At 37.4% G+C, this 23395-nt stretch overlaps 1 protein-coding gene across 2 annotated transcripts in view; it reads right to left on the bottom strand.

Moving 5' to 3' along the window:
* Positions 1 to 23395, bottom strand: part of slc8a1b (solute carrier family 8 member 1b) — a 96784-nt gene that overhangs the window by 16500 nt on the left and 56889 nt on the right. The window contains exon 3 of one of the 2 annotated variants that reach the window (XM_079386173.1): positions 2454 to 2560. In XM_079386173.1, coding sequence (XP_079242299.1) covers positions 2454 to 2560 — 107 coding nt within the window. Of the gene's footprint in view, positions 1 to 2097; positions 2211 to 2453; positions 2561 to 23395 lie in introns of both variants that reach the window. The other variant, XM_079386172.1, reaches the window with a different exon arrangement.

The raw sequence follows: 23395 nt of genomic DNA on the forward strand, positions 1-23395 counted from the left end.
TAAGGTTCCCTCTTCCTTGTTTTGTCCTTGAAGACAGCTTGGTGCACAGTCCATCCAGCCATCCGTTCCTTTCATTTTCATCCAACCATCTCTTCAGCTGTCCTTTATATTTCTAGTCTTTTCTTTTTTGTTTCTTTCATACTAAACCATCTGTTTTCTCTTGTTTTAAATCATCCAGGGTACTTTCACATGTCTTACAAGCAAAGCTAATCAAAGGCAACTGGACTTGATTATTAATTATTTTGAAGACGATTTGCCACTCATCTGAGTTTCTTAATCAGTTTTTTTGTTAATCACTGATGAAGTTGTATGAATGAGTGGCGAAACATCATCAAAAAATGTATAATTAAATCCAGCTGCATTTGATTTGAACATCCAAACTGCACTTTCAATGAAGCTTCAAAGGGCTCCATGTGATCCCAGCTGAGGAATAAGGGTCTTATCTAGCAAAACGATTGGTCATTTTCTAAAAAAATTTAAATGTATAATCTCTAACCACAAATGCTCATCTTGAAGTAGGTCTGAGATGTGTGTCCACGACTTCACGCATTATGTAATCACGTTAGAAAGGCACAAACAAAGTGAATGTGTCAAGAGTAAATCAAACGCCCCCTTTTCAAAAAAGCTAAAATAACGATGTTGGACGATTTTGAAGTTGGAGGAGAAAAACAGATGGAGTTCGGTCCTCCTGCCTACGTCACACGCAACCTTTCTAATGTGTCTATATAATGTGTGAAGTCGTGGATGTGCATCTTAGAGCTAGAGCAAGACGAGCATTTGTGGTTAAAAAGTATGTACATTTTTTTTTTTTTTTTTTTTAGAAAATGACCAATTGTTTTGCTAGATAAGACCCTTATTCCTCAGCTGGGATCATGTAGAGCCCTTTGAAGCTGTTTGGACCTTCAACCCCACTGGTCCCTGTTGAAGTCCACTATATGGAGGAAATTCCTGATATTTTTTCCTCAAAAACCTTAATTTTTTTGCAACTAAAGAAAGAAAGACATGAACATCTTGGACGGCACAGGGGTGAGTAAATTATCAGGAATTTTTTCTTCTGGAAATGAACTAATCCTTTAATACTTTTATTCCCTAAGGATGCATTAAAAGTGATAGTAAAGCCATTTATAATGTTTCAATTTCAAATAAATGCTGTTCTACTGAACTTTTTATTCATCATAGAATCCTGATAAAAATTAATCATGGTTTTTACTAAAGCATATAAAATATTAAAACATTTTCAATATTTATAATAAGAAGAAATATTACTTGACACTGAAGACTGGAGTAATAGATGCTGAAATTTCAGTTTTGCCATCACAGGAATAAATTACATTGTAAAATTATATTAAAATAGAAAACATGATTTTAAATTTTAATAATATTTCACAATATTACAGTTTTTGCTATGTTTAATCAATAAAATGTTGCTTTGGTGAGATTATATAAATTATAAATATAAACTCTGACCCCAAACTTTGAATGGTAGTGTACATTGAAATAAAGCTGTTAATATGCACATAACAATGCCTTTTATGATAGATGTTATTGCTCCCAAACACCAGAAGACACTATTACTTTAAATTGTATCTAACTAAAGACAAGAGCAAGACATGGAGAAGGTCTACCAAAAAGTTCTTCTGAATCTGGCAAGGCTTTTGTTAAAAAAGAAAAGAAAAAGAAAATCCCTTGTTTTAGAGCAATGACTGATTGACAGGTGAGTAGGCAGTTCCACACTGGATGCATAAACATAGATTAACAGCTACATTATGATTGCAATATGGCCACATGGCCACTACCTCCATTATATTTGCTGTTAGCTCTGTCCACTTCAAAATTGTGTTAATTGGGTCTTAATTACATCGGTTTTGGAGCAATAATCATTGACTAACATTAAAACAAGTAGAATTTGGCTCCTACTGTATGTGTAATGTATATTTGTTAATGTGCGAGAAGTTGTGTGTTCAGCGAAATTGAATAAATGTCATTCAATTAGTAAGACAGCACACCGACACCAGGAGAGAAAGAGAGAAGGTGAGACTCTGCCCAGAGGAAGAGAAGAGTAAAAAGCAAAGGAGGCACTGTGAGAGGGAGAGAAACCTCTGTATACTGTCCATCCTCTCCTTCTCCAAAGTGGCGTCTGTAGCTCTATGCAAAAGCTGCATTGCTTATCGTATTCCTCTCGATTAAGAACCTTGACTGATATCGTCTTCCTGCAGAAACAAGACAACAGGAGGGGGTTGGAATAATGCATGCATGATACACACACACACATACACACAAGCAAGCACACGCGAGGGCCTGGCCAGAGGGCTGTCAATGGTGTAGTTTGGCCTGTAGTTGATCCCGATGATGATCCAGAGCAGAGAAGGTTCAAAGTGGACTGGTGTTCAGTGTGTCTGTGTGTGTGTGTTGTATCTGTGATTTCCTCTGCAGGATCAGGCCACGCCCCCCACCTTTCTTCTCATTGGTCTCTACGAGCTGGGGTTCTCCGATCTCCAGGAAGAAGCTCTTGTTCTTCTCGTATTCTTCGTCATCAATTATCCTGACTTTTATTATTTTGCTGGAGAGAGGGGGAGAGAAAGAGAAGGAGGGAGAGGAAGAAAAGAGTGAGGAAAAGACAGGCCAAGGGAAAAAGAAGAAAGATAAACGGCATGCAGTCATGCACAGGCAGTCCGTCAGAATAAGAGGATGATGCAAGAGAGCCAGAAAGAGAGAGCAGCCTCACAAGTCTGACTGTAAATACACATTCGCAAACACTGATACAATCTATAATCCCTCTAATTTTTCTACTCATTCCACAAAATCTATTTATATATAAATATAAATAAATATTTTGTTAAATAATATATACAGTAAATATTCAGATATATAATGTGGCTAATAGTTATCTAGAGGCCATCGTCTTATTTACAAAAAGAAAATCTCAAGATTTTGTAAATGTAAGAATAACAATAATATTGCATGGCTTCTGGATGAATTAAAAATCTGTACTGTTCTAAGATGCAGTCCGTGTCTTGTGAATTAGTCACCGCTGCATATTTACAAGATTTATAACAGCTTCAATTAGTTGCATATTAAATAAAATCAATGGATGTGCAGATGGACTCCAGTTTAAATGTCTATTCATTTAGCTCGGACTCAAGAACTCTCAAGCTTATTTTCACATTTTTATTTTGCCTGAATTCTTCCTCATCTGCACATCCAGCCCTGTATGCTTAGAGGGAACACTGAATACAAACCTCCTTCTCAGAACTAGACACAAAATCCTTCATACACACATTCAGACCACTTTCTGCTATAGGTTTGCATGACCTTTCTCCAAGAGCACCCGCAGCGCACAACATTACAACCATAAAATCTCCACAACCAACCATGTCACATTGGCCTGATGTCATGATTAAAGTCAACAGGAAATCTAAATCGACCCTCTTGGCCTACATTTTTTTTCTCACTGAATATCAAGTATCATGGCTGACGTTGTAGTAATATTTCATTAAATGTTGTTTGTGCTACACGTTTGTGTAAACATTTAGTTCACAATTTAAATAATCTTTACAGGGAAAATAATGTGATAAAGCTCTGAAAATTGTGGGGAGTGATTATGAAGAAATAACCTTTGCTCAGTAAAATGTTTTTGTTATAAAACATCAGTGCCAAGCCAACTGAACAATATCCAGATTTACAGTGTCTTACAAAAACGCACAATCACTTCCAACAGTCATCGATCTTCAATTAAGACAGGTGCTACAGCAAGAAAGACAGAAAGTGAAGAAAATGCATGGAAGAATGAGGTAAGACAGACAGAAAAGTTATCAAATGCTGGCATATGCTGGCAGGGAAGACAAACAAATGCAAACACCCTCTATTTTTGTCTCTCTTTATCTCCCGCTTCTCAAAGACAAATTCATATTCTTTCCATCCCATTGGTTGTCAGAAACACAGTGTTAGATTATTTCCAGATCCACACTGTCAGGTGCAGGAAGCTGTGTGTGTGTGTGTGGGAATGACCCTCTTCACTTCTCATCTGAATGTGGGTTAGGTTCAGCTGAGGTCACGCCAGCGCTCTAATGCTACATCAATAAGTCATAGAACTGCTTTTACACGCACACAAAGGTTTTAAAATGACAGCACATGCCGTTTTAGTATGTGTGTGTGTGTGTGTGTGTGTGTGCGCGTGCATTGTTCTATTTATTCTTTGTACCTTTTGTTCTTATCAAGTGTCTATGACATCTGTCATCTGTAGTTACTGGACACACGCTTTATTTAATTACTCCTCTAATATCTCCCTCTCTCATTTCAAATGATGTATCACGTTTATAATTGTATTAGACAATGGCTATTGAATCTGACAGAAAACAAAGAGATTTAGTAAGTGTGTGTGTTGTAGATGAGATGTTAATTAGAGGTGTTCTCGAGCTCTGTGAATAGCACCAGAAGTTTTATCGTTCAAAAGAATGAACGCATAACAAGCATAATGTTTCACAAGCAGACCCCAGTTAAAACATGTTAACAGTTTGTGCTCTGGAAGAGAAAAAGTGTGACCCCATGACACACAATTCCTTGCTAAACATACTGTCAGATCATCCTTTCACACCTTTCACAACCAGTGTTGCCTGCATCGCTTTTTAGCGGCGGAACAATTTAACTAGTGTGAATCTCCAGTGTGACAGCAAAATAAATCATATTTACCTGAGTTGAGAATATCGAAGTTTAAAAATAATGCAATGAGTTAAAAAAAGATGCGTTTATCATGAAATAATGATGACAAAACACATTTATCAAGCTGCATGTAAACACAAACATACAGCGTGAGATGGGTAGTCTGATTCACAAGTGAAGGACTCTCAGTCTGACAAATCATTTGCTACATGAACTCACTGACTCACTGTTAATGACTATGTACATTTTGTTATTAAGCAGCAAAGTTTACTAAAATTAAGCAAGTCTGTTTGTGTTTAACAATAACTGTAATTAAAAAATAAAAACAATTCTTTACTGAAGGGTTGTTCAAATAGTGTGTAAGTAAAGTGTTTTTTCTATCCTAGTGGACTTATATCATTCTGAACTTATTTATATATTCGTTTATTTATTTTCTCATTAAATCTAACTCTCAAACAAACCTGTCTGCATTTATATATTCATATATGTTTTTTTTAATACATGATTTAGCATGTACCTTATATCAAGCCTCATGCAAACCATTGGCTCGTCTCAACAATGAGGGCAATCTCAATTTTTACTATTCATGTGGGCACGTTTGGTGACCTGACACACACACACACACACACACACACAAACACAGTGCACTTGACGTGATCGACATGAACACACACACCTTGAAGCCTCTTGGATTCAATACAGCATTTCTCTCCTTATTTTCCATTACATTAGATGACAGTGGTTTTATGTGTGTGTACCACATTCCCCTCCGAGAGTGCCTGTCTTACTTTAGCAGCTCAAATTTGAGCCTGCAGGAAATCAAAGCGTCCTTTAGATTAAGCCAAACGGGCAGGGGTTTGTGGGATATGCTCAGGGTCTTGAATCTCTGATCAGGGTGTTACATAAAGCTGCTCTAATTCATGCCTGACCAGAAACCAAGCACTGCAACACAAGATCATACATATGAAAAGTCTTATGAAAGACAGAGAAAAATAATGCAGCACACACACACAAAAGATATGACATTATCTGTTCATTAGCATATCTGCATTGCAGTAGTCTTGATTGGAAGAGCTCCTGACACACACACAACAACAACAACAACATAATTCAAATTCACTTTCAAACTGCTCTTTAAAATACATATATAGCTTATACAGTTCATCGACCGCTTCCTGTTTGAAATTATCTTCGGATTGATCCTTCTAGAGGATGTGCAGACACGTTTTATAGACCAGCTGTGGGGCAGTCAGGAAGCTTGGACTCAAACAGTCTTGCTGCAATGCTTGCAGCTGATCACCCATCGCTGCTGCATTACAGTGAGTTAGCGACTGCAGTGATGTGAACACACCTTTGGGTCTGATCCATCATCTGCTCCATGTTCAGGTTTACCAGGGTTAGGTCAGTGTAGCTGGACTGGAATGAGATCCAGACCTACTAGCTTAATTTATATGCCAAAAGCACACATACACACACAGTTTGACTTACAGCGTCCAGAAACATTTGCCAGCAATTAGATCTGTGCTTAGCAACCGGGAAAGAGACAAAAAAAAGCCACTTTTCAAGTGTGATTTACCAAAGGCCACATTACACCGCATGTAAGAGAGACAAGAGAGCGAGAGAGAGAGAGGGAGTGAAGTAATGTACTAACCTCTTTAAAATTCAAATCATGTCTGCTCCTTAACACAAGGAGGAGCCATACCAAATTGATACGAGCTGACTTGTGTATGTGTGCGAGTGGATGGGTGTGAACATATTTAGAAAGAATATAGAATAAATATATGGGTATTTACTCTTTTACTTGTGCCATGGTGAGACAGAGGGCGGAGATTCACTGAGAATGATTTGCACCCGCTGATAACGCTGCTTATTTGCACATGTTGCGCAAATAAACAATATTGTTTTAGCAGCCGATTCACTGCAGGAATTATGCAAATCAGGTAACAGTGCAAATCACTGTATAGCATCACTACTGCAAAATAGACACCTGAACTGGCTCCTTAAAAATGGATAGAGAACACTTTTCTCCATCATTTGATGAGTTACTGCGATCATGATCAATAAAAAAGCACACAAACTGCTCGTTTTAACCAAATTGCAACAGGCATGATAGTCATTTAATTTAAATATGCCTGGTTAAGTGCTATACCAGTGCAAGCATCTTCTGGTTAAACTGTATAACAAATAATAATAATTTATAAAATAATATTAACATTAGTAGTATTATTAATTTAATTTAAATAATAACATTTTATTTCATAAAAACAAACAAACAAAAACTAGATTGGATATGTTTAAGATGCAGCTGAAATACAACATGCATTTCTCCTCAGACTGTACGTGATAATGAACGATGAACATAAAAACCATTAAACGATGAACATAAAAACCATTAAACTATGGAAAATTAAAACCGAGAGTACAGGAGTACAGAGTGTGTGTATTTGTGCACGAATGTGTGTCTCAAAGCTCAAATAAAACCCTTTTCAACATGACCTGAAGTACAAGGTAATGCATAAACTCATGTAGGCAAATGCAGTCTCTTAATATACTCTGTACTTGGATTCAAGTGTGCATGCAAAAATCTTATGACCTGTTTGCATGCTCACTTAAGCCTATGTAGCCCCAACACGCACACAGTGCAGGTATTGATTGTGGTGTAGTGGGGTGAAATGAGAGCTTGCTGCAGAGACCTGCTAGTGAATAATGGAAGGAGAGAGAAGGGAAGAGAGAGGAAGGGAAAACAGGGATGGAAAACTGAGAAGATTTCAATATGAGCATTACAGGGCGCTGAAGCACAAACATCATCTTCAATGTAATTTTCAGTACTTTAATGATTCGAATTTGTTGACGTTACAAGCTGATTTGTGAGTGTTTAAAATTTTTTCAAGCTCTTTAATAAAACACACACACAATGAATCACCCACTTGTGACATATTTTGTGCATTTGCTCATTGTCCTTTTACAAACTGTAATTATCACACAATGAAATGCGTCATAACTTACAATTCCATTTTTTTGGTAAATACTGATTCTTCATCATTAATGTGGATGTTTTAGAAAGGCCCGTTGCCAGGGAGAAAGTCACATTTTGTAATTTAGTGTAAAACAAGCATAGAATTAATAATGTTTAATGTTGTATTACATATACAGTATATATATATATATATTGTATACGGTATTATATGTATTTGTGTGTGTTTGTATATTTGTACTTTTTGATGCCACAATTTATATAGATTTGTACATAATTAGACTACATGCACGCCAAAAGAGGTGATTATTCTTACAATTTTTTTTTCACTTTTTTCATGTGAGTTTCAGTTTTTGCTCAAGAGGTTTTTTTAAAGTCATTTGATGGAAGTGCAAAAGTGCCAGGAAACCTGCATTCCACGACCTTAATTTGGAAGATGTATCTTGTATCTTTTCTTTCTTTGGTTCGGTTAACTTTTTCTGCTCTCTGAGTTCTCCGTTCCGGGTCAAGGTGAATCCAAACTGAATGAAAGATTTTTGTTCTTGACACAATTTCTCAAGTCTGAACTGTCACAAGAGACTGAAATGACAAGAAGGCCCAATTTCAGAACCACAGCACTTCAAAACCTCCATTGCTTCTGTCTGCTGATATCTGGCTCACCCCGCCCCTCTCTATTGCTCTCTCTCTCTCTTCTCAGTGTCTTCCTCTCTCGTCCTCTCTCGGGTAAGTTTTGATGGGCAGGTCTTAAGTGAGACAGTTAATTAGATTAATGGTAACTGGCTATGTGCCTCAGGAGACTAATGTATGCTTGTGTGTGCGTATATGTATGTGTATGTGTTCTGGTAAAGTGAAAGAACTTTTTAAACTTTAGTGATAAAAGCATTTCAATATTCATGAACTTTGTTTTGCTGATTATTAATAATGTATTAATTGAAAGAGCTGCAGTATGTTCAGATGGGAGGGTGTGTAGACACAGTTCAACAAGGCAGTGTGTGTTGATAGTCCTTACAGCAGGCAGCACAAGGCACATCCATGCCTTCAAGCATGTACATGTCACACACACACACACACACACACACACACACACGGGGGGGGGCACAAGACAGTGGAACTTTTCTCTGTAATGAACAAAAGCTATGTGTCTGTTCGTGTGTGAGAGCTTCAGTGGCTTTCAATCTAGTTCACCTGTCTAGAAACACAACAAGACATTCAGACCTGTCCAGAAATGAAAGACAAAACAGAAAAAAAGAACAAAGGAAACAAAGATAGAAAGATGCATTTTTAATTTTCTATTAAAGGGATAATTCGCCCAAAAATGAAAATTCTGTCATTAATTACTCACCCTCATGTTTATAAAGTTACGAGAATACTTTTTGTGTGCAAAGAAAACAAAAATAACAACTTTGTTCAATAATTTCTTCAAATCTTTTGTTTTAGCACAAAAAGTATTCTCGTAGCTTCATAACATTACTGTTGAACCACTGATGACACATGGACTATTTTATTGATGTCCTTACTACGTTTCTGGGCCTTGACTGTGGTAGCTGTGTTGCTGTCTATGTAGGGACAGAAAGCTCTCGGATTTCATCAAAAATATCTTAATTTGTGTTCTGAAGATAAACGAAGGTCTTACGGGTTTGGAACGACATGAGAGTAATGACAGAATTTTAATTTTTTGGGGTGAACTATCCCTTTAAGGGCAACTGGTAGTGTGTTAGTGTATTAGTGTTGCTAGGTGTTCCTCGTTTAACAATTTTATGAAGTTTTAAGTCCATTTTATTATAAAACATTGTGCAACATGACATTATCAGAGTCAGAGAATACTTCATGTCAAGAAACAAGCAAAATGTTACAATTATGAGTAGTGGGATTTTGGACCAATGAAATTTCACAATGGACGGGCTAATATATTAAGGTTCTGCAATATATAAATATATTGTGGAAATTTAATTTCCTGTAGAGCTGCTTTGCAACGATTTGTATCGTAAAAGCGCTATACAAATAAACTTGAAATGTCCAGTATACAGTACAGACAGACAGAGAGATGCATAGATATTCATCTCACACATTCATAGTGCTGTAGTCTTTTTCTCTGCTGGATTCTCTGGATGTCCATATAAGGATGCATTTCTCAGCTCTGACCTCTTGACCTCTCCTCCTCTAAAGATCCCACGTACATCACTGTAGTAACAGAGTGTACCCCCCCCCCCCCCCCTCTCCAGAATAAGAGCTTTAGAACTGACTCCAATAGCTGCTCTACATACATATGGAGATGCTTAATTTGTGTGTGTGTGTGTGTGTTTGATCCTCCTTATCAAGTGTCTCTAGATCAGTTTGTTGAAGGATTTGCAGAGGTTTCCAATTCTGTTTTGCTGCTCTATTGAACACACTCATACTCCTACATACTAGCAAAAAAAGCCATCATATATTTACTAGAGGTCAAATAACAGCAATCTCTCTCTCTCTCTCTTTCTCTCATCTCTTTCTCTCGTTCCAGTACTCACTCTGGATTTCTTTTCTGGGAAGAGCAGAGATATCCACTTTTCCTCAGATTACTGTCTACTACGGAGCTGCATATTGCATACAACTCTCTCTCTCTCTGTCTCTCTCTCTCACACACACACGCACACACATACACACACTCTTAATCGAGACCCCGGCAGCTACTGGACATTCAGCAGAGACTTGGCTAACCAGAGAGGCTGAGTTCAAGACAAACTGACAGGACACAAATCAAACAGAGCAGAGTCCCATCCCACCAGATCATTATCCACCTAATTTCCAAACAATTCAGCACGGATCGAGAGCAGATGAGGCCCATCAGCTCCGGCCCGCAGCCCCTCAGACGAGTCATGGAGGCCCTGTTCCACCCTGCTGCTCTTGTTAGCACCAAAGATACCCAGCAGCTTGTTTAGATGATCCTCATGCTCACCTCAAGTCATGTCAACATCAGACAAATGTGGCTGTAACACCTCTGCCACAGGAAGTAATGACTGTGTGAAGTGGAGGAAAGATAAATGAACTGATTCGTTGGAAGGGTGCAAGGCAAGCACAACTGCTTAAGAGAAAATTCTACTCATTAGTGTGATAATAATGACAAACAGGAACAGATTGACTGGCCTGGAGACCCTGAGGCCATTTGCACCGTTCTACTGATAGATACAATAATGCAATTGAGAGAGAGCAATGAGTCTACTAGAATAAAGAGGTTTCTACAAATGCTCCAATCACACTTTCCATCTGACAGTTCACTAGTCTTGCCTCAAACCCGTGCCATTGGTTAAAAGAGAAACTGACATAAGTTGCATTTTAAAATATGTTATAAATTATTTTTAATATCTATTAAAATATTAAACAGTTATTTAAGTATATACATTTCTACAAAATAAAAATATTCTACAAAAAAAAAAAAAAACTCTGACTTTTAGACTGTAGTGCACTCTGTTAAGTAGCTATACCCAGAGGCATATAATTCATACATATATATTTGTTATTAACTAAATATAAAATCCAATATTAATTATTTTATTTAAGAAAATGCAGATAATACACTTTTTGAGTGTGTTTTTAGTTTGGAGATAACTGTTCTCCTTGCTTCTAACTGGAATATAGGAGAGCTGAGATCAACAAACCTCTTACAATGCCTCTCCTCTCATGGGTTTTCAGTCTGACTGATGTCAAAGGTCACACAGTGAGAGCCGCAGAGGGAGAGCGTACTCATCACCCCACTGTATATGCAAATAACCTGTAACAAGGTAATTAAAATCTCCATATAATGAAGTCATGTTTGGGCAGGAATATGGAGCCTATAGAGAGAGTTACAACAATGAAGAGGAAAAATAAACAAGCAAGAAGAAAAATACCTATAGATCCTGAGGAATCTTGTGGAAATCTATCATGTTGAAAATAATCCTACGTATATGTGTCTGATATCAAAGTGAGACAGCTGGATCTGGAAAAGGCTCATGGGACTGAACTAAACCTGCGGACCAGAGATTTTCAGAGATTCTGAATCATCGTGCCTTTGAGCAAAACACTGGACCCCAAGTTGTTCTTTAGGGACTGTCCACTGACAGAGCTTTACAGTTCAGTATGTGGCTGTGACAATATCTCGAAAAGTGATGTTTCGTCCCTGAACAATTGTTTTTGATTACATCCTTTAAGTGAACAAACGGATAACTGTCATGCACTGATTGATATGTGTGTCCCTGCATATAAAGACTGACTATTACAAACACATCAGAAATAAAGCAAATAGGCAAGCTTTTAATCGACTGGTCAAAGTTACTGAACAAATATCCTGCTTCAGTGAACCAAGTTGAATCAAATATCTTTGTTAATTATTATGACCGACGATAAACCAATGGGATGGGGAATGCTGTACATTCAGTTCGGCAGGGCATAAGCAGCCCGATGAAAAGAGTGTAGCACTTCAAGAAGTTTTATAGGTTTACACACAGCATAATCCCCAATTTATGAATGTGTAAAAATGACTGATGACCATACACAATTTTCAAGGAGCCTACTGGAAATATATTGCTATGGTGCCTAATGTAATACAATGTCTCAATAACACTCTTTAAACGCTTAAAGTACATTACTGAAACTAATAAATAATTTTTAGGCTATTGCTGTTATCTTTTACTTGATAAAACACCTAGAAACGACGAAGCTGACAAAATGGAGATAAAAACAATCTGCTTTGAAAACACGTGACACTATTTGTCAAGTCTCTTAGTAGATCACGTAGACATGCAACTTTGAATGAAAAATAATGAAATTGGTCACAAACAACTTGATTTTGAGTGAATCTGAAGTGAATGACTCATACTTATTTTAAAACACTCATTGGTTGTAGCCGACTGGTGCAATGATGTAACCCACAAAAAAGTAACTAAATGAATTTCAGAATGAATCAGAGCAATTTTTGTTATTGTTGAATGGACTCAAAAGATGTGAGTAACTGAAATGAATCCAAACCCTATCACTAATATCAAATAGTTATAAAAACTAATCAAAAGGGAAAAAAATCCCACAAAAATGGTTAACATTTAGTAAAAGCCAACTTCATTGACATAATAACAATCTGGAAAGATTGGTCACCAAGGAGGTCTAAACTACATGGCAAATATTGCAAAAATGTTATTTCATCAAAATACATGGTTACTTTTCAGTGGCTGTCAATGGAAAAACATGCTTTTTTCTCCACATAGTACCGACATCTTCCAGCAGGGGCAAACTGCAGAAGCTCTGCTTTAGAGACTGTCCACACACTTAATGTACTGTAATGTGCTTTTGGTAAAAGCATCTCCTAAATGACAAGTAATGGTACTTCGGAGTGCATACTGAAACATTTAATGCATAATTAATAGATTATGCTAATCAGGTCCGCATTCCTCCCACTGTCTTTTTCTCTGCAGACCACTGAACTAATTTAACCTGCTGCAGTACTCCGACACCCTCTATCTCATCACGTTTAGAGAAAGATGTGGTACATTGAGTGAAAAATTGGTCTTTGTGACTACATGAACTGTGGTGAGAGGCGGGATTTAGCAAACGTCAATCAAATCAGAGCCAATCCGATTTCGTTCTACTACATTGATGTCATCGAGCTGTTTGTTTCCTGAAGGTTCAGTGAAGTCATAGCAACTGATTTTCCGAGGCCACTAGGGGAACTTAAAAACATTGCCACTCCAAGTTTTCAATGGAAAACTTGTAATTGCTCCCTCTTTCTCTATAGTCCTTCCCTACTGGCATGTTTTAATAACTCTTTCCTCTTCTTCTCCTTCCTCCATCACTCTTTCACTGTGTGTGCGTCTTTGGAGTCTGCATCTGTTACTGTACCACCCGCCCACACACACACACACACACACACACACACACAGCTATTACTCATACAGCAACACACACACACACACACACACACAGCTATTACTCAGAGAAATACACACACAAATGCATTATAAAAGCTTGTGTCAGTTTTTTTTATTTTATTTCAAAAGGTTGTCTGCAAAGCCAAAGAAGCTCTCAGGAGACAAAAACTAGTAGAAAAAATAACAGGAGAGGACAGATGACAAAAAACAGACCTGTATTTTAATACCAACTGCAAAAAGACGAGGCTCCTAACCTGTGTCTGTGCAAGAACGCATACACAAATATTCACACGCACATATATGTATTCATACCATGCACATTTCTGGAATGACACACATACATATTAAATTAACAGTTTACTCAAAAATGTACATCTTGTTGTTCCCAGCTTAGTTTTCTTTAGAAGGAGATGAAACGTCCAAGCTGCAACTTTCTATTTAACACAAATGAGTGGAGACTACAGCTGTTGTGCCCAAAAAATGTTTAAAACAAGTTCTGTTTCAAAAGAGGTTTATACGTTTAGTGCACTATATTCCAAGTCTCCTAAAGCCAGGCAATAGAAAAAGGCAGAATTTAAGTCAGTGATGTCAAATATTACTCGTTTTCCTTGGGTCCTGTGAGCAAACTTGTATTCTAATGCAAATGTGCAGACAAAATGACTGAAGAATTCCAACAAATGTCACCAGAGAGAAGTCTGACATTTTCACCGGAAGATCAAGTTATGGCATTTTGCAAAATTAAGCTAAAAAAAAGAAAATTAAACATGATTGGCCAAATCGTTCTCAATAAAATCAACATGCATTAAGAAAATAGGGATGAAATATTTTCATTTCATGCCTACTTTAAATTTCAGTGTTTTCCTCACACAAAGCTAACATATTACTGTAGAAGATTTGAAATATAGTGCAAAAGATATATAGATTACATGTATACTATTATTCATTTTGACATTTTTAAAACTGAACTGCACCAGCCCTCTTTGTTCATTGTATGTCAAAGAGCAGCTTGAACATTTTTCCTTTTGTGTCATACAAAAGACAGAAAGCTATATAGGTTTGGATCATATGGGTGATTTAACTGAACTACTCTGGTAATTTATCTAAAAAAAACAAAAAACAGCAATCCAAGCTTTTTTCTGTTTTTCATTAATTGACTTCCTAGTCTGGGTTCAAAGATGCTGATGGGTCAAGGATGAACTATTGTTCGATAAGTGAAAAGATTGAAATATCGATTACGTAACGACCACCACCATCCAGCTCCTAAACGACTCTGTCTTTGTGCTACACAAAACCTCAATTTTAAAGGTCAAATTGCAGTGATCAACACCAGTGCCTGATGCTTCTCTCTCTCCATATGCAGAATGAATGACAGCTCCAGAATTTTTTAGGAGTCAGGTAATTCATGACACTCTATTCAACACCTGTTTTTTGACTCGCAGGCTGATCTAGCAGCACCAACCCATGGAATAAGCCAAAATATGGATGCGAGAGAGAAAGAAATAGAGGGAGAAAGGTACTGTAATAACCATAGGAGGTAGAAGGCTTCACAGGAGCAGGCTTTCAAAGATGCAGAAAAGAAGAAAGAAGGAATAAAGGTAAAAGGAATGTGCTCTGCAGGAAAATGAGACCTCTGAAGCTGTTTGGGACTTTTCAATAGAGCTCCACTGAAGGTTCAATCAATTCTCCAGAAACCGTTTGGGGCATAAATATCACACTAGGCTACATTTTCCATTAGCGCGTGTGTGTGTCTGTGTGTGTGTGTGTGCATGTGGACCTGTAACCTATAGAACATGTAATCATATGAGAAATGCGCCTGTTTTTCACGCTTTTACTAAACTCAGACCTGGTTTAACATAAACACTCTCCGGCTGACTGCACAGCTACTCTACATGAGTTACCATTGATCAACTAGCTAGGACTGCATAAACATGTCCGTTAGTGTGAGCAGTCATCTGAGCACACACACACATATGGAGACACTAACATCAAAGTACTTAAAACCCCCAAAATGACAGGTTGTACTTAACACAGGCTAGTCATCATCCCAGCAACCATCTGCATGGTCAAAAAAAAAAAACTAAATCAGCAATGAGACACTTAAAATGAATGAAAAATGGCAAAGGATGGGATAAAGAGAAGTGAAGTGAGTGTTTCACTCGTTTGATTGAAAGATGGCACTAGTCAGCTTTCTGGTGAAAACGTCCCCCTTAGTTGTATCAGCCCAGCTGTGTGATAATAGTCCACGAGTGAGAGTTCATAGTTTTTGGCACACAAACCCTTTAGGACTGATTAGTGTCTCACTCTATGTCCATCTTAATGTGCACAGTCAAACATCCTTGAGGACTCATTAGTTTCTGCTGCTGTCCATGCTGCTGTCACTTCCACCTCACGTCCACCCAAGACCACTTCTACATCCCAAATCATATACTTCTAGTGTACTGTACTAAGTATGCTGAGAATGGGAAAGTACTTGAGTAATTTCAGTATTTATGACTATATGGTCACTACTATTGCAACATAGTAGCACATCATGAAATTACATTTTACAACTCGAATTCTGGAAATGTTGGGATGTTTTTTAAATTTGAATAAAATGAAAACTAAAAGACTTTCAAATCACATGAGCCAATATTTTATTCACAATAGAACATAGACAACATAACAAATGTTTAAATGGATAAATTTGACACTTTTATCTACTAAATGAGCTCATTTAAAATTTGATGCCTGCTACAGGTCTCAAAAAAGTTGGCATGGGGGCAACAAAGGGCTGAAAAGCAAGAAATTTTGAAAAGACTCAGCTGGGAGAACATATAGCAACTAATTAAGTTAATTGACATCAGGTCTGTAACATGATTAGCTATAAAAGGGATGTGTTAAAGAAACAGAGTCTCTCAGAAGTAAAGATGGGCAAAGGCTCTCCAATCTGTGAAAGAGTGCGTAAAAAGATTGTGGAATACTTTAAAAACAACGTTTCTCAACATCAAATTGCAAAGGCTTTGCAAATCTCATCATGTACAGTGCATAATATCATCAAAAGATTCAGAGAAATTGGAGAAATTTCTGTGCATAAGGGACAAGGCCGAAGACTTTTGTTGGATGCTGTGGACTGTGATGCCATGTAGACAGAAAAGAGAATTGATCCAAGAACTGAGCCCTGAGGCACCCCAGTAGCTAGATGTTGCGACCTGGATACCTCACCTCTCCAAGATACTCTGAAGGACCTATCAGAGAGGTAAGACTCAAACCACTGGAGTGCGGTTCCTGAGATGCCCTTTCTCAATAGGGTTAACAAGAGGATCTGATGGTTGACTGTATCAAAAGCAGCAGACAGATCCAGCAAGATAAGTAATGAAGATTTGGAAGCCGCTATTGCAAGTCTTAGGGCTTCAACAACAGAAAGCAAGGCAGTTTCGGTCGAATATCCACTTCTGAAGCCAGATTGGCTACTGTCCAGGAGGTTGTTCTGTGTGAGAAAGACAGAGACATGGTTGAACACAACTCGTTCAAGTGTTTTTGAAATGAAAGGAAGAAGGGAAACCGGTCTATAGTTCCCTAAAAGAGTTGGGTTAAGAGTGGGTTTTTTAAGAAGTGGAGTTATACGAGCCTGTTTAAATGCTGAGGGAAAAATTCCAGTGTGCAGGGATGTATTAACGATGTGAGTGAGTGCAGGTACAACTGCAGGAGAAATGGCTTGAAGGAGATGAGATGGAATAGGATCAAGCAGACAGGTAGTAGGATGACTGGAAAGGATGAGTTTAGAGACCTCTGCCTCAGAGAGTGGAGAGAAGGATGTGAACGAGTGTATGTTTGCTGGTAAGATATGTTTGATAGATTGTGGTGTGGAAAATTGTGCAATGAGGTTTGTAATTTTATTAATGAAGAATGTGGCAAAGTCGTCAGTTGTTAGAGATGATGAAGGAGGAGGAGGACAAAGGAGGGAGGAAAATGTTTTAAAGAGCATGCGATAGTTAGGCGAATTGTTAATTTTGTCATGATAGTATGTCCTTTTAGCAGTGGAAACATTAGCAGAGAAGTCAGAGAGGGGTGATCGATATAAATTAAGGTCAGAAGGATTTCGTGATTTGCGCCATACCCTTTCTGCGGCCCTGAGTTTAGCAACGATGTTCGCGGAAAACATCAGATAGCCAAGGGGCAGAAGGGGTGGTATGGGCTGGCTTGGAAGATAAGGGGCAGAAAGTATTTAAACAAGACGTCAGAGGGGAACAGAAAGTATCAGTAGCACTGTTAGCATCAAGAGAGGATAACTGTTTAGGGGAAGGAAGTGAAGATGAAACCATAGCAGATAGCCGGGAGGGTGAGAGTGAACGCAAGTTATGTCAAAAAGTGACATGTGGAGGGGTATGTGATGTGTCAGGAATCATGTTGAGGTTAAGAGTGAGGAGGAAGTGATCTGAGGTGTGTAGTGGAGTAACCAGCACATGATCAGTGGAGCAGTGTCGTGTGTAAATAAGGTCCAGTTGGTTGCCTGATTTGTGAGTAGCCGTAGTTAGCACTCTCGTGAGATCAAAAGACGCAAGCAGAGTGTGGAAGTCTGCAGCCTGAGGTTTATCTAGGTGGATGTTGAAGTCTCCAAGTAAGACAAAGGGAGTACCATCCTCAGGAAAGGTTGAGAGCAATAAATCAAATTCTTCCACAAAGTTACCTAGTAATCCTGGAGGACGATAAACAACTACAAAAAGATTTTTAGAGGGTAGGTAATAGTAACCGAATGTGATTCAAAAGAGCTGTTGATACTCAGAGATGGTAAAGGAGTAAATTTCCAATTATTAGAAATGAGCAGACCAGTACCTCCACCTCTTCCAGTCAAACGAGGGGTGTGGGAAAAGGAGAAATTATTGGAGAGTGCTGCAGGTGTAACATTGTCTTCTGGTTTGATCCAGGTCTCTGTCAGGGGCATGCGGTTTAACCTTGAATGACTAGTAATGGAAGTAATGAAATCAGCTTTGTTGACAGCAGACTGACAATTCCAGAGACCAATAGAAAAAGAAAGTAATGTATTAGCAGACATAGGCAAAGTGCGCAGGTTGATAGGATTGCGCTGTCTACAGTGTGTGATGCGTGGTTTGCGAGTGGTACTGATAGTATTGATCTGGAAACACATAGTATGAATTAGTTATAAAAACTAAAACAGAAGTGAAACAAGTAGTAGGAATAATATAGGATAATTAAAAGTCTTATGTCCTCTGCCGGTGTCCCTGTCCGGTAGAGTCGATGGTCTTTACACTCTTCGGTCTTCACACTATTAGGGCTTTACACGAGGGCTGCCGCGACCGCTGCAGCGGTATAATAACCTTTTTTATACCCGTCTAACAAATCACTATTACAATTCAGCTGAACCCACTTTCCTGTTTATCACTAAAAATGGCCAAGCAAGTGCACACACATGTAACACACATGTTATCTATGTTCTATTGTGAATAAAATATTGGCTCATGAGATTTGAAATTCTTTTAGTTTTTATTTTATTCAAATATAAAAGAACGTCCCAACATTTCCGGAATTCAGGTTGTAACTTAATTTTAATTTAATTAATATTGAAAAAAAAAAACCATTTAAAAGATACATTGAAAGTAAAATATATGTAATATGATATACTACATATTTATTACATAGACTACCTTTCAAAAGTTTGGGGTCAGTAAGTTAAAAAAAAGAAAATTACTACTTATTTAATACATCTTTCATAAAGATGTATTAAATTGATTAAAAGTGGCAGTATTTATATATGTATAATGTTACAAAAGTTCAACTTTCTATTCATCAAAGAATTCCAAAAAAACAACAACAAAAAAAAAAAACCTGATCATGGTAACATATTAAGCAGTAGACTGTTTCTAACATTGATAATAATAGGAAATGTTTCTTGAATGTTTCATAGAATCATTTCTGAAGGATCATGAGACACTGAAGACTGGAATAATTGCTGAAAATTCAGCTTTGCCATCACTAAATAAATTACATTTTAAAATATATTAAAGATAAGTTTGAAAACAATTATTTCAGTGCAATATTATTCCACAATATTACTGTTTCTATCATTTTTGATCAAATACATGCAGCCTTGGTGAGCATAAGAGATGTCTTCCTGACCCCAAACTTTGGAACATACATTTGTTTTACCATTTAAAATGTTGAAAAAGTACCATTATAAATGTCTGTAATATTGTAATATTATGTAATATTACCCCAAACAGCACATATGGATCCATATCTTAAAATTCTAATCTGTAGAATCTGGCATTTTTCACAAAATTTAGGACACACTAAACATAATTTTGCACAGTATACAGTATATAGAAAGTGTGCGAATTGTAAGCAGCCCACAATCCCACTGCCTACAAGACAGCTACATGCAGACCTAAAGCCCCTTTTTAAAGGCAGAATATGTTCAAATTCACAAACATTATGCTTCACAGACAGAGAAAAACACTGCACTTATCCCACTTGGATACAGCGAGCAGCGAATTCACCTCCTCACCTCCACCGTCCAGTCTGAATGAGAATTAGCTCTGACAGCTGGTTGTGGGGGCGCGTGAAACAACTGCACACTCACAGACTGCTTGCTATCAAACCTGAAATGCTACAGCCACACGCTGAGCATGTAACTGTGCCATCTGTCAGGTTTGTTGAGGATTGGCATTTTTACTGTGGCTAATTAATTCAAAACTAGCTTGTTAGTCCGCTTGATAAATACTATGTAATGTTTTAGCAACATTTATTAGCTACTCTATTCTACTTTATCTTAATATTTGCTTTGAAGTGTCTAAAAAGGATGATAAGAGGAACCCTACAGCTATTTTAGAAGACTCAAATGTGACTGAAATAAGTAAATAATAAAATAAAACATACAAAAAACACAAAAATCTAGTTAAATGTTTTTCAATTGCCACATGAAGACTCCGGAGAACATTTTTGAGCAACAAAACATTAGCGTCTACGCATGTGCATTTGGAATTGAATCATTAAAATCAACAGTTTAAACTGATTCACAGAAATTAATTAAACTAACCACCTCTAGTTTACGAGACTTTATCAAATCATTCATATTAATGATGAATTTTAATGATAATTCTACACAACACAGATTTTCATCCAGTCAAATGCTTTACAAAACAAAAATTAAAAATGTCATGGCTGTGATATAAAAAATTATTAGATATTAATGACTATTTAAAAAGTCTGTCTAAAGCTCTCAAAAGCTACTCAAAAGTCACAATACAAAATTGTGAAGCTAATTCTTTAACAGGAAAAAAACGTAATTAAAAACACTGATATTCATGATTCATCACATATTCATCTTATATCACCAGCAAAATTGATGCCAATATCATCCTACAGCCCTAATGTTCATTCATGCTATATTCTAACTAAATGCCTTTTAAAGGCCAAACATTCTCAAACAGCTGTGATGAGCAGTAAGAAACACAGTAGATGTGTGTGTGTGTGTTTTGTCAGGCCAAACTGCTTCTCTTTTCCACTTGGTTACAGAGGCCACAATTATCCTCCACTCATTCCTCCATCTGTTCTTACAATACGCAACATCTCTCCTTCATTCTGCTCTTTTCTACAAAATGAGCCACTGAAGCAGTATGTATGTAAGATGAAGTGTGTGTGCAGTTTAATCAGTGGATATATGCATGACTTAGTGAGAGAGAACGAGAGAGAGAGAGGGGCAGAAAGAGAGCACTGCCATGCTAGCATAGAGCAACACAGTTTTTTTGCTGACAAAAACTAAAGATGTAAATTGAAATAGCTCTGTTTAGTTATTTGTCCTCTATGGTAGATGGGTTTGTAATCATAAATACCCATGGTGACACACAACAAACCACAGTACTTTTTGATTTGACATGGGCATTGAGAGAGCAGAATCTGTTATGCTTCAAACGAAAATACCAATTTGTAACTCTGCATCAAAGATCAAAGCTGCCTGAATCTGTGTCTATTGTAAAAATTTAATGTTTCTCTAATAAAGGGCACAGAGTTATACACACATACAGATTTAGCATTTTTCTAATTTGTTTTCACATTGTAAATTAAATAAAATGACTATTGAGCGAGAAGTTGAACTGAAGAATGAACATGAATTTCAGAAAGTCATTGGTTTGTCCCTATATTGTTTTAGTGGAAGCAGCACTAAAACTGCATAAACCCCACAATTTTGTTGCTTTCCAGTTTTTAAAGTTGAAATGTTAAATCTCAGATTCCCAAAGTGGTCTCAAGATTTTAGACCCCAATGTATGTCCAGAAACAGTCTTTGTTAAAGAACGGGAGATTCTTTGCTTTTCTCACACACTACTGTTCAACAATTTTTAATTTTTTTTTATTATTAAAACTCCCCCAGCAAAGTTCCAAAAATGTAAAAAATTCTATTAAAATAGAAAACCATTATTTCCAATTGCAATAATAATTCACATTATTACTGTTTTGTTTTATTTTTTATCAAATAAATGCAGCCTTGGTGAGCATAAGAGACTTCTGTCAAAAACATTAACCTCTCATATTTTACACATAAACAATTCATTTTATTGCCTAAAGTTCCATCAGAAAGACAGAGAGCTAATAAATGAAAGAACTATGGCTGAACTGTCATGTGTGTGGTTCCTGGGTCCACTGGTAAAAAGGAAATGGGGTTGAACTTTGGCCTCATCTGAAAATGACAATTCAAAATATGTTGATGATAACTGACCTCCGGTTGACCTTTAGCCTGTTCATTGTTTTGCTGTTCTCTGTTCTATTGAGATCTCTTAGAATAAAGAAATCTTTCAACCACTTACAGTATTATGGTCATTTATGGTCAATATCTATTTATTTCTCCATCCTGCTGTGCTCTTTTTCATTCCAAACTGACCTACAGTACCATAATTGACAGGACTTTCAATTCCCCTGGAGCTAGCTAAGTGCCTTGCTCTAAGCCACAATGATGATTGGGAAAGACGGTGACCCACTTCCTTTGTCACCCTTAGCTGGATTTAATCCTGCAATAGTGTTGTCGCAGCCCAGATTATCAACCATTCAAGGAATAGTTCACCTAGTTCTATTATTTTGCTCACCCTCATTCAGGGGAAGTCGTGGCCTAATGGTTAGAGAGTCGGACTCGTAATCGAAAGGTTGCGGGTTCGAGTCCCCGGCCGGCAGGGATTGTAGGTGGGGGGGAGTGAATGTACAGCGCTCTCTCCACCCTCAATACCACGGGACTGAGGTGCCCTTGAGCAAGGCACCGAACCCCCAATTGCTCCCCGGGCGCCGCAGCATGGCTGCCCACTGCTCCGGGTGTGTGTTCACGGTGTGTGTGTGTGTGTGTGTGTGTGTGTGTGTGTATTTGTTCACTACTCACTGCTGTGTGTGTGCACTTGGATGGGTTAAACGCAGAGCACCAATTTCGAGTATGGGTCACCATACTTGACAATACGTCACGACTTTTTAACTTAACTTCAGTTCCAAACTCATATGACTCAGAGTAGACGCTGCATTTAAAAAAGTGTGAATGAAAATAAAGCTGTGAGGGTTACAAATGAGTACAGTCTGTTCAATGGTATAGACAAGGGCTGTGAAATTAGATGTGACATATTCAGACTTTGCTTATGAAGATGCATTACATAAAGTATGACATGTCTAAGTGCATTTAAATTCGCAAAAATAGACTGAGAACTATCAAAAATCAGCTCATGCTATAAACAATGTATGAAAAGATTAAAAATTATCAAAGGTTTTTTGACATCAAAACGAAAAAAATAAAAATGCATAAATTGAACAAGCCTGTGGGGGTGCTAGAGATTCTGTAGAATAGTTCAGAGAAAAGTAGTGTAACGTTGTAAAATAATAATAATAAACAAAATACTACTATAAAGTTAATGAAGATGAATTT

The sequence above is a fragment of the Barbus barbus genome (assembly GCF_936440315.1).
Source record: "Barbus barbus genome assembly, chromosome: 30".
NCBI lineage: Eukaryota > Metazoa > Chordata > Actinopteri > Cypriniformes > Cyprinidae > Barbus > Barbus barbus.